This window comes from Capra hircus, chromosome 23 (genome assembly GCF_001704415.2).
Source record: "Capra hircus breed San Clemente chromosome 23, ASM170441v1, whole genome shotgun sequence".
NCBI classification, from domain to species: Eukaryota; Metazoa; Chordata; class Mammalia; order Artiodactyla; family Bovidae; genus Capra; species Capra hircus.
This window is the reverse complement of record NC_030830.1, coordinates 37,398,995-37,415,232: the sequence shown is the minus strand read 5'-3', so window position 1 is coordinate 37,415,232 and position 16,238 is coordinate 37,398,995. Positions and strand designations below refer to the sequence as shown.

Here is a 16,238-nt window from a genome sequence, read left to right as displayed (position 1 = left end):
TGCACTGGAGGCCGCGGGCGCCTCTCCCGCTGTGCTCTAGGCGCATTTCTCCAGCGGTCCTCCCCCCCGGCAGGTCCTCCCCTAGAGCCTTCTGCCTACACACTGCTTGGGTCCTTCCTTCACGTTCCATGGCCCAAGCACCCAGGCAATACCTTTCCCAGCTTTTCTGACTTAATTGGTGTGATCTTGGCTCCCAAGCCCCTGCATCCTTCTGCTTGCCCTACTTGGCCTTGCTCCAGCCTCCCGCGCCTGTGCTGGAGGAGAGGCTGTGAGCAGGGGCCAGGTGGTCTGCGTTTGCCCCTCCTGCGAACTCCGCCAGGTTTCCTGGCCCCTCACCGGGAGCCTGTCCGGTCGTGAGCGTGGCCCCGGCTGCCCACTGGCCCTGCAATGCCTCCCCAGGCCTGCTGCCTCTTGAAGAGAATGGGTTAACTGCCCTCCAGGGGGACCACCACACAAGCACGAGTCCCCAGGTTGCCCTTCAGCACCCAGGCTGCACTTCTGCTGCTGTGATCACAGGCAGGCACCAACTGGGGTGCCAGACCGCATCTGGGGGGCACAGGGACAAGTGGTGTCAGGTCGGCCTCCGCCCAGCAGCCCAAGCTCTTGATGTGCTCCCACTTCGGCTCTGCCTGAGCAGGTGCTTTGTCACCGCCTTATTCCCCACCTGGGGTGGGGGCTCACCTTCACAGCCCCTCTCCTCCCTTGAATCCTGAATGCCACCCCACTGCCATTGGGTCATGACATTTTCTCGGCACACAGGTTCTTTATTGCCTTTCTCCTGGGCCAAGCCAGCACAAAGTCCTTCTGGAGCCCCAAGCCCCACAGCGGGAATGGGAGGCAAGAGGGGCCAGGCCAGCAGGAAGCCCTGCTCCAATGTCTGGGTCAGGGAGAAACAGCCCTTGTACCTTGGTCCTCTCGAGGCTCAAGGGCCTGCTTGGCTATGATCACGGAGCTGAGGGGAAGCCAGGGTTGACCGGAGAAATCGCAGCCTCACAGGGCCCAGTAGGCGTAGATGACCGTCAGCAGGAGGAAGATGGCCACAGACAGCAGCATGTTCTTGCGGTTCTCCTGCCGAAGCAACTTTAGCTCCTTCTCTGGGAGGAAAGGGGTGGTGGACAGGTGTCCTCGATCTGCACAGATCCTCACAACCTTCTGGCTATAGGTGCTGGGCCCAAAAAAGCCCCAACCCCCAATGTGGCTCAACCGTCTCTCTCCAAATGCAGCTGAAGACAGCATGTGTGGGAGAGCCACCAAAAGGGCCACACCTGGAAGCCCAGCGAGGTGGCGGCGTGGCCTCCCCAGAAGGGTCCCCCGGCTCGTCCCTGAGTGGCCCCGTGGCGCCCCTCCCTCCGGGGCGTCTCATCCGGTCAAGCAGAGACTGAGGGCAGCTGGGCCCTCCTTAGGGAGCAGGCACAAAGTAGGGCCACACAAGCAGTGCTTCAGTCTGCCCCCTGCTGGATGCCCAGCTAAGCAGGAACTAGTGATGGTGAGAGGAGGCCGTCTGTGCTCACGGGGTGGTCAGGCTGCCTCAGGAGGACGCCAGCCCAGCTGTTCCACAGCCACGCTGTGTCCATTCATGACACAGAGGTGGCTGGTACTCTGAGGGCTAAACTGAGTGATAAATGCTACAATTTTGTGTGAAAACCGCCAGCTTTGAGGGGCAAACTGAGGTCTCATTTCTCCCTGTGTGAGGGAGTGGGGACATGTGCAAACCAGCCTTGGGCAGGCCAGACAGGACCCAGGCAGGGGTATGTGACACGCACTGTGCTTATAGTGCCGATTCAAACTCCCCCGCCGTATAACTATTCTAGGGCTGATTCTGGGCCAGGTCTGGCCCCCCAGGGTGACTAGAACAGAGCCCGAGGAGCCTCTGCAGACCCTTTACCTCCCAGGCCACTGGGCAGGGCGACAGTGGGGTGGTGGGGGGCAGCGGCCACCCTCCAGCTCTGAGCCGGGTGTGGGCTCCCCCTGGCTCGGCGCCCGGCACCCAGAAGGTGGCAGCATTGCCCCACCCACAGCAGCCCTTCACAGCACCCATGTGGAAGGCTCATTGTCCCTCCTGGGCCCCAAAGACCCTACCATCTTTCCCATTGCAAGGTTTTCCTGGGAGGGAATGGAGGTCTGCAAGGAGAGGGCCAGAACAGGCTTCCCAAGTCAGGGGAGTGAGAGGGATCTCAACCCGGCTACAGCCACCCCCTCCATCCTAGGGAAAGAACAGACCCTCTGGCCTCTCCATCTCCCTTGGAACAGAAGAGCAACCCTGCTCCTCTCCTAGGCTGCTGGGCCTTCAGTGGGGTCCTGAGGGCTGGCCCTCTCCTGAAGTGCACCCTTGACCCCCATCACTTTGTGGGCTCCCTAGGCTGTCTGCCCATTGCTGATCCTGGGACTGGAGGGCGGGGCTGGCAGTGGGAAGGAGCTTTCTTACCATAGTTGGAGGCTTTGTTCATCAGGCTGCTTTTCTCCTTCTCCAGAGACCTCCTGTGAGGGGGGAAGGTCAAAACAGCTCAAGCGCTTTTCCCACCTAAGGAGCAGCAGGCGCGCCACGGCAGGATGGACAAGAGGAACAAGGGCCCAGGTCTCTGGAGGCAGGGGGAGGGGTGGAATGTGAAGGTCAGGACCCAGGGACAGATACGAAAGGGTGGAGGCCGTGGGGAGGGGCATCACCTGGCCTCTGAGCTCAGCTCCGCCCCACAGAGCCTGGAGTTCACCACCTCCAGATCTCTCCGACATTGTGACAGCTTCTTCTCCAGCCCATCAATCTGAAAAACACAGCACACCTAGCAGATAGAGATGGGTGGCAGAGTCTTCCAGTTTTCAAGACAGCTGGGATCCTGGGATGAGGAGGAAGGAGTCTCTCGGAGTCTTAGGACAGCATCCACACCCCGAGTCCATGCTTTGCTGTCCTCTGCGTCCACGTGGTACAGCCTGAGCCCAGCTGGAGACACCTGTGAGTGTTGCTCAGGGTCTCCGAGCTGCCCTGACCCACCAGGCCAAACGGGATGGGGCAGACAGCAGCAGCCCTTCAGTCAGCTGTGTCCCCAGTTGGGCCCCACAGCAGGAACAACCAGAGCCCTGAATGTGGCAGGTTCTGCTACACAGGCGGCGCCTAGAATGAATGAGGTGATACGGGCAGTCCCAAAGCACTCCATGCGCGATTAGACATCTAGGGGCCAAAAAGCAGAGGCATTTCTTCACATTGGTACACTTCATTTTAAAGTAACCCAAGTTGTAATAATACACATTTTCGCATGAGATTCAATAAAAATTATTGAAAGTACAGATCAAAAGTTTCTGACTTGGCTTTTGTGCAAAAGCATTGACCGGCATCAAGGTAGCTGTGACGTGTGCAGTAAAATAGCTAAGCTCCTGAAAGACTACATGCCAAAGGTGCCAGTTCTCCCATTTATTTTGATTCTAGTTTCAGAGATGTGTTCTTGGGGAAATCATCTGAATTACAGGGAGATGCTTTATGAAATACTAGATTGGGTCGTCCACGGTCCTGGTGTCACGCGTTTGGCTTTCAGAGTTCACCTGTGTCCATCTGTCTCCAGGTGTCTTGTTAGCCACACCTCTTTGGGTCTGGGCCTGTTGCTTCTTGCGCCTCTGCCCTGCTGGTGGAGCCCAGACTGCAGTGGGTGGGAATTCAGGGGCCCTGTGTCCCTCACAGCAGCTGACTGAACAGTGCCCTGGGTCCAGCTCATGCTTGATCTTCCGTATGACCTCACTCACTGTTACCACAACCCTGGGAGGGATAGCAAGTAACCGCGTCAATTTCACAAATGGGAGAATGGGTCCCCCAGATGGGAGGACTTTACTGAGAAGTCAGGGTAGAACGCCCCTCTCCTTGAAGGTCTCAGCCAGCTCTGCTCCAGCCCTTTCTGGAGTGGCCCCTGTACAGACGGAAATCAATTACTGCACAGACCAATCCCAGCATTCCTGGTGTTCTGGGGACAGTGTCAGAGTTTCCCTTGAAGACTGGGCCTTCAGCCCCTCCTGGCCCGCACCCACCCCGGTCCTTCTGGGTCAGCCTCTTTCCCTCGTCCCAACGCTCAGCCCAAATCACACACCACCTACCCCCTTCCCTGCAGGCCCCGCTGCCGCCGACTCCAGCTCTGGAAGCAGGGCGTTGTGGGCGGGAGCCACTGCAGAGCCTTGAGTTAACTGTGTCATTAACTGCTTGGTTAATTGCGTCATTTCCTGCTAGTGGGTTCCAAAGGGAGGGCCATCCTGGAACAGCCCTAGCCAGGAGATGGGGCCTGTGCCTGGGGAGGCCAAAGGCCGCCCTGAACCTGTGCTGTAGGGACACCAGCGCCAGGGAGCCAGGCTCAGGGAATGGAAACAGCCTGATGTGAAGGTTAGTGGAGATGGAGCCAGGAGGAACAGGTGACAGGCCACTGCGAGGCCTGCACTTCACAGCAGCACCCCCAACACACACAGCTGCCCCTCAGGCCCTGAGACTTGTGGTTTCCATTTCCTGGTGCAGAAAGCAAAATCAAGGCACCAAATTCTATGCTGGGCCCCACACAAAGCTTAATTCTTGCTGCGCTCTCTCCTCCATGAGGCCTTTTCTGCGGCCCTTGGCTGGAGAGGTGTTGCCTCCTTCCCTGGGCAGATTAGCCAATCCTTCTCTCATGAAGCCAAGCGCATATTATGTCATCCAGCTGTGGGAGTCCAAACCTCATCTTGCCAAACTCCGGGAGCCCCTTGGGTAGATGATACAAATCTGCAACCCAGGGTCACGTCTTGCCTAGATCAACCCACTCCACTTACGTGTGTGATGCTGGCCTCTAAGGAAGCCTGACTGTAGCGCCTGCCCTAGAAGGCATGGTGGCCATCTGTCCCCTCTCTGTGGCCACTATAAGGCATGGCCTACTGCAGTCCGTGTTTGTAGCCATGGAGGAATGAGTGGGGCTAGGCCTCATTTAGCACATGGCGTCTGAAACTCTCCCCTCATGCCCACAGAAGCGGAGAGAAGCTAGGAGAAGCGGTGGTACATGCACGTGGATTATATACTTTGTGGACCACCCCATGCAAGTATTACTGCTAGGTTACATTTCTCCCTGCCACCCTTTGGCCAGGCCCTGGTTTGCATGTCATTCTGTGGAGGAATTTCGGGGCTTTCCATCCCTAAACACCTCTACAAGGCTACCGGGGGCCAGGAACTCATCATGCTAAGTAAAATCTTTAAATTGAGGTTGGCAAACTGCAAGTGGGCGTGCCAGTCTGCTGTCACGCTCCAGGCAGGGCCTGTGGAACTGGCAGCTGGAGGCCTTTATCTGAACGAGCCCAATTTATCTGCAGTTCCGTGAATACCCCACTTTCACTTACCACTTTTTAATGAACATAAACAGACTAACACAAATCAAGGTTTTAGGGACTCAAGTTCTAACTTCCCTCCATGAATATTTATGGCCTGCTGCAGCTCTCTCTGATTCCCTTCTAAACATCAAATCCTTTAAACCCAGCTGTCTGCTGTGGGCAGAGTGAGGGCAGTCTGGACTGTCGGGAGACTCTTCAGCAGGCCACAGACCCATCCTCAGAAGGTGGCCCCCCCGCAGTCCAACACCCTGCAGCACTTGCTGAAGCAGAAGCTGGTTCTCAAGCAGCCATAATACTGGGTGCAAAAGTTCTAGTGACCTAGGGACTTCCCTAGTGGTCCAGTGATTAAGAATCTGCCTGCCAATGCAGGGACATGTGTTCAATCCCTGGTCTGGGAAGATTCCACGTGACATGGGGCAACTAAGCCACCGCAATAAGAAGCCGGCACATCGAAACAAAGAGTAGCCCTTGCTCACTGCAACGAAGACCCAGTAAGTAGAGGCAAAAATAAATTTTCTGGTGACCTACTGGCTGCTGATCAGGCAGGGAGGAAAGGTCAAGATGCATCTTTTAAGTTGTGACTGGGGTCAGGGAGTGATGGCCACAGAGCAGAGCTAGCCCAGCAAGATGGAACCTGAAATATGGGTGAGCACCCAGGAAGCAGTCCTAAAATAAGCCTCTAGTTGGCTTTTCACTCAACAATGACAAGCACATAGGGAACACACTTCGCAGATTCCCCCAAACAAATCTATAGTCTTCGATCAGCCTCCTCTCTGCCACCAGGCTGAAGGCAACAGAGGACAGGACAGCCAGGACCAGGAGAGAAAACATGGGTTAGGACCAGAATAAGGAGACAAATGTCAAGAAGATTCTGGAAGCATAAGGGTCAGAGCTGGGCAAGCAGTTGGAAGACCAAGTGCCCAGAGACCTGAAGCTGTAGTTTCTGAGAAGTGTGGTAACAGGGAGTATGGGCTGTAATCTGGTGACTTAGCCTGCCAGTCACCTGCTGTGTGTCTAGGTGACTTCCTTAATTCTGTGCCTCAGTTTACTCGAGTGTAAAACAAAGGTAATAATGTTTCCTATTTCCAAGAGTTGTGGAGATGATACAAAGCAATATATGTAAGGTATTAATATTAGAACAGTGCCTCACACACACAGTGAAGGTTTAACAAGTGTTTGCTATCATTATTAGAGAATGGTTTTCAACTAGATCTTTAGGGAATAAAAAGAAAATTGAGTTAATTTGTGGAAAGAGTAAGCGGAGCAAGAAACGGGGGTGTGAAATAGAGCGAACTCCCCGTTGGTCACTGGCTGGTAGCAGCATGAGGGGAGCCCCTCGGCTCAGGTACGGCCGTCCTGTCCATGGAGGGTCAGCAGGGCCTACAGGGTCGGCCATCAGAACAGTCATGCCTCCAGACCAGCCTCCCCAGCCGGCTTGGGACGCGGCACACTGGGGACTTTATGACCCTGCCCTGGGATGAACCTGGGGTGGTCTGGAGCCAGTGCCATGTTGTAAAGGTTGGGCCTGGTGGAAGCAGAGGTCAAGAGGCCAAGGGCAGCGGCTAGAGTCAGAACAGACTCAAGTATGGTCTGAGCCCCAGCGTGCATCTGAGAAGATGCGGAACAGCAGGTGGGGGCTGGCAGCTGGCGCCCAGGTTCCCTGAAGCTGCGGCTTTCTGGGGCCGGGTGCTCAGCTAAACTGGGGACAGGAATGCAAAGCCCAGGACTTCAGGTACAAAGAGGCTCCATCAGAGATCTGACCAACTCTGACGGGAAGGGAAGATAACACTCTGGAGGCCAGGGAGGCTGCCGGGACTCCTGCCCAACAGGCTAGAAAGGAGGCATTCGGCAGGAGGAGCGTGGCTGCCCCACTGGTTCAGTTGTAGGACTTCCCTGGAGCGGTCTGCTGGCTGTGCCTCTCACAGGTACAGTGACAGCTAGGGTGGGCACTGAGGCAGGCCCTCATTCAGGTTGTGTGGGAGTAGAGAGTGGATGCCCCCGGCGGGCAGTAACACGGACGAGAGAAGTGTCCACGCATTACATTTATACTCAGAAGACCAAGTGTCTGTTTTACTACAGGGGAACAGAACAGTGTGTCTCAGTCAGTAGGCGAAGCACGGCTGCACAGGGGCCCGAGGGATTAGTAAGGCCGTGGTGTGAGCTCCACACCACTGTTTGCCTTCTGGCACGCCACACAGAGCCAAGCACCCGCTAGGTGTTGTGTAAACTTGTGTGCAAGCAGCTCAGGGGGCCGGGAAACAGGTGGTGAACAGGCAGCCTGTCCTGAGAGTAAAGTCTGCTCTCGACCCCAAGACCAGCAGTGGCTAAAACCTGCCCATGGAGACTGCCAGTCTGAGCCGCGGTGGGGAAGAAGGGAGGAGGAGAAAGGCAGGGAGCCTCTCTCAAGGAGTGGGGAGCTGAGGGCCCTGGGGGAGGTCCTGGAGACGGGAGCCAGAAAGTCTATATTGTGTTGGCCAAAAAGTTTGCTCAGGGTTTTCTATACCATCGTATGAAAAGATCTGAACGAATTTTCTGGCCAACTCAATACTTTAACCAGAAAGGCCCACGAGGGATTCCTCCACAGTCAGAGCGGGAACTGCCGCCCTTCTCACCCAAGCTTGGGCTGGGGGATTGGAGGCTGGGCAGTGGGCAGAGGATCAGGCTCAGTGAGAACTGTAAGACCAAGGATTCTCCCCCGAGGCGGGGGTGTTTCCTGCAGCAGATCTCGGGGTTCTGAAGGCAGACTGACGCTAAGGTCAGAAGAGGCCCCGGCCCCAGCCAAGTGAGGCCACTGCTCCTGCTGGCCGGCATTGGGGCCAGGGCCCCTCTGTCAGAAGCAGCTCTGGGCTCCCTGCAGGCAGTTCAGTATTAAGCAAAACCACCTCTGCCGCCTGACTTGGGGAATAACACCCTATCCTCACAGCTTTAGGGAAATCTCCCCGGGGTCCTATATGCCATAAAACCACTGTGTTAAGAGAAACTGTAAAATTCTCCCAGAATCCCCAGGGGGCATCTTTTCAGGAGTGTGGAGCCTCCTGGTACTGAAGTGGCCCCTTTCGGGGCAGGGAAGGATAAGCACTCAGCATCCTGGTCAGGCCAAGCCCGTGGGCGGCCATTTCCAGATCTGCCAACAAGCACGAGCTGTAGGCTGTGGCTCTCCCACTGAAGACTCTCCTACTGAAGGTGCTGAATGGTGCTCCCAGAAGCATCCTGACAGCCCAGGAGGTGGCCCCCGCCCACTTCCTAAGAAGCCACTGTCTAGGGCCAGACTTTCTTCTGGAAAAGGGCAGAGGCACACTTGGGGCTTGGCGCTGCCAGGCAAGCCACTGTGCTTTCCAGTTTAGGAAGTCGTTTCCAGTCTTGCCGGCCTTGCTCTTGGGAGCTTCTGGGCTCTAAGTGACAAGGGGCTGAGAATGAGTTAAGGGTCAAGCAGCGGTCACGGGGCATATCCTGCACTGGCCTGGCCAGATCCTTCCTGCACCGAGACCTAACAATGAGCGTGCTGTCAAGGGACCCGAGCCCAAGTCAAATCATGGCCTTACACGTGTCTGGATGGCAGCGTGCCGGTCAGAGCAGCCTCTGGAAGCCTAGGGTCCACAGTAATACTGGTAGCAGCCAGCACTCTGGGAGCAGGCACTGCTCTAAACGCCTCACATGGCTCCCTCACAGGATGCTCACGACAACCCTGGGCGGTGAGAAGTGTCAGTGTCCACATACTGCGGATGAGGAAACCTGGGCCACGGGCATGGAGTAACCTGTCCAGGGTCACACAGCCGGTACCCGAGGGGGTGGTGGTGGGAGTCAGCGCTGTGAGCCACCAGCCTGTAGCCACTTTCAGCTCGTAGGCGAAACCTCCACTTACGCCCTGGGCCAGCCTGTGGGCGGCTTCCCGCATGCTCCCCACTGCCTGCATCAACGCTGCGAGAAAGGGACCTTCCCCTTTGTACAGAGGAGAAAACTCCTGCACGTTCATGCGAACGGATTTAGGTCACAGCACTGGGAAGTCGCAGAACTGGGGTCTGAATTGGTGTTTTTCTGCTTCAGAGCTCATGCTCTTTCCACCACTTCAAGCTCTTTCACCCAAATCCCTCATGAAAACATTCATGACAAAGAAGGGTTCTGTGGAACAAAATCATTACACATCCCAGTTGAAGCCCATCTAAGCTTGTTGATCTGGCTTTAACAGATTCTCTGCTCTGAATAATCTTGTACAAGGGCTTTGCTTGGTTTCTGTCCACATAACAGATACTCGCTGTGAGGGAAGAACCTGACTGAAATCTGTTTGTCTGGAGACAGTGAGATGGGAGCCTAGCGTGTCCTCACACTGAAGGCAATTATTACCTTCCAACTCTGAGCTTCAGACATCCCAGGCACCCTCCCCCAGATGACCTATGCTGCCAAAGCACCTGACAAAGCACACAGAACGAATACGTGTCTGAGAAGGAAAAAGGTGGGCTGGTTGGGCCTGAAAACCTCTTCTTTCCCCATAGCCTTTCTTCTTACTTGTTAACAATCCACAGCCCGAAGAGTGGGGTCAACTGTTTCATCTCTAGCCCCAGCAGTCTGCGAATTGGATTTCTGGAAACCCACTCATTCTCACATGTCAGGGAAGCCCCAGGACATTTATTACGATGGGGACAGAAGCCAGCCCGCCAGCCCAGATGGTCTCCAGCTTCCCATCTGGGGCCTTGAAGCCACACAGCCAACTCACATGAGCGTCATGGGCCCTGATTTTCCAGGGGACCAGCCTCAAACCCCAGAGGACGGATTACCCTGATAGCCCCTAAGGGATGTTTTTCTGTGGAGGAAGAAAACAAAAACCTCCACCATGGCTCCCAAATCATCAGAAGTTTCTCTGCTAGGCTGGGCAGACGACAGCAAACCCACCCAGTTTTTTAATCAATGAACAGTTTCAGGAAAAGCAGAGAGCTAAGGGGCTTGTCATTTCTCTGGAGAGTCACTCCCTGCCCCAGGTCAGAAACTTGGGGGCCGGGCTGAAGCCCTCACGCGCTCTGAAGCCTTCTGAGACCCCCCTGGCCTTTGAGCAGCTCACAAGCAGATCCATGTCAGTCTGCGCCTGGAGCCTTCAGTCGTCCCTGGACCAGAACACCTGAGCTTTGTTTTCTCTTCTTTCCCCCAATATATAATTTTTGATAAATTAGCAAAAGCCTCTTCATCATTGAAAGGCTCAGAGCCCTTTTTAAGAATTGGCATCCACCCCGCGCCTTATGAATTCATTAATTAAGATGCTGGCAAACAGCCACTCCACACACGCTGACATCCAGCCGTGTTAGGTAATGAGGTTTTAGTCTCCTGACCCCCGTCAAGTGGAGTGGAGCCAGACACAGGCTGCCCAAGAGAAATCACCTGCCCAATGGCGACCTGTCGCTTGTGCCTGGCAGCAGGTGAGGCTTATTTAATGGTCAGTTGCCCTTGAACTGTGTCCACAGGCCTCAAGCCTTTCTCCCAGCAGCAGCCAGCAAGGCGGTGTCCAGATGCCTGCTCCACTGTGGCCTCCTGACCTCTGACCGACGAACCAGTCAACTGGGCCCAGAAGTCAAGAGGTGAGGGTTCAATGCCTCCTCTAGCTTTCCAAGGCCGATTCAGTAAATATTTATTGATGGCCCACTAGGCTGCTTCTAACCTTTGTCTTAGCAAGTTGGTAGGTTCCTGTTCCAGAACCGAGACAGTCTTCATCCACACGCAGTGCTGCTGCCTCTCACTGCCCTCAGGGAGTTCACAGCGGGGGCTGACGGCGCACAAACACAAGTGTCCAGGATCCCCTCCTCCTGGGGCTCATCCCGCCTTGGTCAATGTTTCCTCTCATCCTACCACTGTCTTTCACCATCACTGATCCTGGCCTCTCTCTCTGATGAGAATTCCAGTGAATTTTAAATGACTACCACTCACTTTTATTCCCTCTAGTTGGTCAACACAACATTGACTCCCAGCCCCTCATCCTTTGCATGCCACCACAGAAGTTAGAAAAGCTCAAAGATACTTTTCCGGCCTCAGGGCAGCCAGAAATGGTCACGTTCCAGATCTAAGCAATGAGCAGATCCAGAAGTCAGCTGGGAGACTCCCAAGAGAGCTTATGCTTCACTGATGAAAAGGACAAAGAGTGTTATAGTTCCTTTTTCTTGTTCTCCCTGACTTAAAGTTGAATATGATGACTGGGGCTATGGCAGCTATCTTGTGAATAGAGGAAACAGCTAAGAATGCAGAAACACCAGCCCTGACATAGCTGACCTTTTGAACTGAAGTCAGTAGCTACCTCTCTCTCCAAATTTCTTGTGATGGGGGAAAAAAGTGTATTCTTGTTTTTTTAGGTCACTGAGGTCAGTTTTCTGTAACTTGTAGCTTAAAAGTTTTCCAAACTGATAGATTTTTGTACTGGGCCCCAGATCCAACTCTCTAAATGTCAGCCAAGACACTGCACATCTGTTAACTTAAGACTGTTGAAACATTTAAAGACACTAAGGTGAATGGTCCAGCTGTGGCAGGAAAGTACAGTGACCAAATAACAGGTCATTACTATCAGATATTAAAAAACAAACAGGTTTTACGTGAGCCAAAATCCTATCCATTGAGACTGAAATGCAACCTTTCCCTCAAGCAGAATCCTTCTATCAGTTTAGATGGAAATACAATCTTTCCCTCCTTCCACACAATTTGAAAATCAGTACCAGAGCTGGTGATTTCTCATCTGAATTCTAATTCTCTCTTGTTATTCAGAATAAAACTTGGTAGCCAGTTTTTCCCCAAATCTGAGATCTCACAAGGTGGCACATGAGTTGGATAAAAAGACTTTCAAAGGAGCCACAAGCTGGGGCGGGTGAGAGATGCCTTGGTGTCCTGGGAGGTGACTGTCCAGTCCAGCTGGCCCAAGCCAGCCCTCAGGGGGAGTGCTGCCTGCTCAGTAATTGCTTCATTACAGCAAGTGGAGCCTGTCTGCAGGTGCTGAAATCACTCACTTGTGGGGGTTTTACTGCACTCGTCAGATTAACAAACATTTTGATTAAATCACCACTTCATTGGCTCGGAGCACATGACTCTTAACAGGACAGTATCTGCGGCTCCTGAACACCAGAGCACATTCAATACTCAGATCTGCAGGGGGCAAAGGAGGAGCACGGTGAGGAGACAGCCAGAAGCCAAGTTTTTTCTCACGCGCACAGTTGCAGAGCTCAAACCTTAGAATATCCAAACAGAAGCAACCTAATCATCAAGATGACCAGCGTAAATACTTATATTGACATTGACAGGTTAATAAAAAAAATGGGCAAAACTGATTGGTATAAGGCACTAGGAGGGCAGGCACATCACCATATCAAAACTCTTTTAAAATTCACATCAGGGACTTCCCTGGTGGTCCAGCGGCTAAGAATCCATGCTCCCAATACAGGGGGCCCAGGTTCCATCCTTGGTCAGGGAACTAGATCCCACACGCTGCAACTAAGAGTTTGCATGCTCCAACAACAACAAAAAAATCCACTTGTCGAAAGACAGACCCAAAGTAAGATCCCAGCTGTCACAAGTAAGCAGCCAAAACAAAGAAAGTAAATAAAAATAAATATGAAAAAAGGAAAGGTATATAATAAATAAAACCCGTATCAGACAAACAGAAGACATCTATGATCTATATGTGGACCATAGTCACTGAGTCTGCAAGCCCTGGTGATGTTCGAGTCCTTCATGTCACCAATGAGGAAACTATAAAGTCCAAACTTAGTTACTGTGGAAGGATGGCCACCGATAAGAAAGCCTTGTTTACTGATTATCCAGCGTGTCACAAGTGCTCCTTTACAAACTCTCTCTCATTTAATCCTCAGAGCTACCCTGTGAGCTAAGATGCAGTCTGCTGAGGAGACTCAGGCTGTCCAGTAAAATACACTTACATCTTCTTCCACAGAAATGGAGCCCTAGTTGGGCACATGGTCTCCTAGGTGATGAATGTATTTATGAGCCACCCCTTACAGGCCTTGCATCTCAGCTGCAATCTTTGCCAGTGGGGAGAGGGCACTTTGGGCCCAGTATTCTTAAGACACTGAGTGTGCTTCCTCCACTCCGTCTTTCCAGTCAGTGAACACTTCAGTGTGGCGCAACCTAGCTTCCTTCATGAGGTGACAACAAGGCCCTGGAGGACAGCAGAACCACAAGACCGAAGGAATATGGTAGAACCACTACTGCCCTGGTGCCCTAGACCAGGAGTTGGCCAACAATGGCCTGCGGGTCAAATACGGTCCACAACTTGTTTCTGTAAATCAAAGTTTTATTGGGTGTATGACTTGCTTTTGTAAATAAAGTTTTATTGGACCACTCATTAATTTACATACCACCTATGGCTGCTTTTTGTGCTAAGTATAGTTTTTGGTTATTTTTTAGTATAGTTGAGTCTCATTATTTTGGTAGTTATGTTCTATAAAGTTGCCAACAAAAAATTAGCAAATACTGAACCCAGTTAGGTTCCAGAGAGCCTCTGGTCACAATATTTTTATCAGCTGATCAATACAAAACCCTGTGTGCTTGTGTCTAAAGAGACCTTATTAAATATATATTGTTGTTTAATTAACATTGAACTCACATCCAACAGCACTATAACTATGACTGAGAAACCTAATCTAACACACACATTTTTCTCCATAAGGCATGTCTCAGCCTTCTTGCACTTTGGAAGACTAAACAGCACTTCAGCCCTACACTTGAGGGCTATTTTAAACTGCAAAATCACCAACAAAAATCACAACAATGCGAGAAACTTGGTACTAAACAGACCAGAAAAAGGACACTAGTTCAGAGCTCACAGAAGAGTTGAAAAATAAAGACACTATTGCCTTGTTTGACCGTAATTGGACATGTGTGCCTCAGGTGAATCAAATCTCAATGCTTTGAGTCAGTTTGGTAATTACTACAGAAGCGTTTCAAATATTGATTAGGGGGTAACAAGCACATTTTAGCAAGCAGAGAAATGCACAATACGTGATCTGTGAACAATGAGGGTTAACTGTAGTTGCAATAGAGACCATATGGCCCATAAAGCCGAAAACATTTACTATCTGATCCTTTATAAACAAACAAAACCCCGAATTTTGGGATTTCTGTTACAGCAGCTTGTCATGTCCTAATACAGGCTATAAAGTCTAGCCTCTTCCCATTTCAGAGTGCCATGTCATTTTAGCATCTAGATTCGATTTTATTGTGCGTTAGTCGCTTAGTTGTGTCTGACACTTTGCGACCCCACGGACTGTATCCCGCCAGGCTCCTCTGTCCGTGGAATTCTCCAGGCAAGAATACTGGAGTGAGTCATCATTTCCTTCTCCAGCGGATCTTCCCGACTCAGGGGTTGAACCCAGTCTTCCCAAAGTTTGTTTGTGTTTTTCCACAACATCTTACAGAAACACTCGAATGAAATTTGTGGCCATCCCAATGTAAGAAGATTCCACCAAACCTTGTTCCCTACCGAGTAGGCCAGTATTTCTCAAGTGGTGGTACTAAAACCTCCTGCGTTAAGCATGGATGTAGCTTGTTAAAAATACAGATACTTTGTTAAGAATACACAACCAAGTTCTACTGAATTACCTGGGATGGGGGAGAATTCAACTCCCCATTTTTAACAAGACAGATGATCCTTAATGCATTCTTAAGACTGAGAACCACTGAACTGGGAGTAAGTTCAAGAAGACAAGTACCCAGTATATTTCCTGCAACCACTGAAAGGGTGATCTAAGGGAACCATAAAACCGGAGAAACAAGGTGCAGCAGAAGGCAAACCACCTGTGCTTGATTTTGGGCACCTCAACCATTTCCACTCCGGCTCTACTTGAAACTTCAGTTTCCCCATCTGTAAAAATCTCACAGGCTTGTAGTGAGGATTAACCAGGAATGCAAATAAAGTTACAAATAGAACTTGCTCAATAGGCATCAATTTTCTTTCCTTTCCTTATGCAGTTATTTGTAAGCTCTTTGAGAACACCATTCCAGAATCCTCTACAGATTCCCACAAAGTACTTTTCAAGCTCCATGCTTCAGTACCCCCAGAAGAAAACTTCCCCATCTCAGGCCACCTGTAATATATTAAACAGTATGGGGACCCTCACCTTCGGGGGTCCCCTCATCTACAGATTTCTACCCCTTGGGGATCCCCCTCACTTCCGAGTACCCGCCCCTTTTGGGTTCCCCCTTTCACTTAAACGTTTCCTCTCAGGGCCTCCAAATTTCCGTACTGCGCCCTCTTTGGGGCTCCCCTTACCCGCGAGTCTCTTCCCCCCTGGGAGTCCCCTCACCTTCTGTTCCCACCTCTCGTGACCCCTCGGGCTCTGCAACCTTCGATTCTCCCAGCGGGCCGTCTCACCCTCGCGTCCCTCTCCCAAACCCACGTCGCCCTCATTTCCTCCCCTTACTCCTTCCTCCAACCAGTAGCCCGGCCGACCCACCACCCGCCAAAGGGAGAAGTTCACGAAGTGCTGTAGCCCCCGTTTCTCCCCTCACCTCTAAAGCGACGCCCAGATTCTCCCGCTTCTTTTTAGTCATGTTACTCGACGGGTTCCCGGAGTCATTATTGGACGCGCCCATTGGTGGCGCCACGCATGCGCAAAGTCTCGTGCTTCTCCCTCATTGGCCGCCGAGGTGGCGGGAGGCGGGACTAGTGGCGGTCACTATCTAGCTGAGGGGCGTGGCCATCTTGGTACGGCCATGTTTGTGAGGGGCAACCCTTCTTTGTGGCCTCAGCGTAGAGGGCGGTGGGGAGAGAGTACCTGGATTGGTCCGGAAGGAACGATGTCCCGCCCAGGGGTGGAGCTATCCCTTTCCTTCCTTACCCAAAGCCGCTTTACAGCACAAGAGATGCTATTTTTTCACCACATTGTCATCTGTGTCCTTCAAGCTTTTAGAGACCACTTTGCGCTGTTTGAGGAAGCCGG

At 52.3% G+C, this 16,238-nt stretch overlaps 1 protein-coding gene across 1 annotated transcript; it reads right to left on the bottom strand.

The window, feature by feature from the left end:
* CCDC167 (coiled-coil domain containing 167) lies at positions 744-15,908 on the bottom strand. Its single transcript, XM_005696281.3, has 4 exons — positions 15,808-15,908; positions 2,665-2,759; positions 2,426-2,478; positions 744-1,094 (listed from the first exon to the last, which is right to left on the bottom strand). The coding sequence occupies exons 1-4, from the start codon at positions 15,889-15,891 to the stop codon at positions 991-993; spliced, it is 336 nt and encodes a 111-aa protein (XP_005696338.3). The 5' UTR covers positions 15,892-15,908; the 3' UTR covers positions 744-990.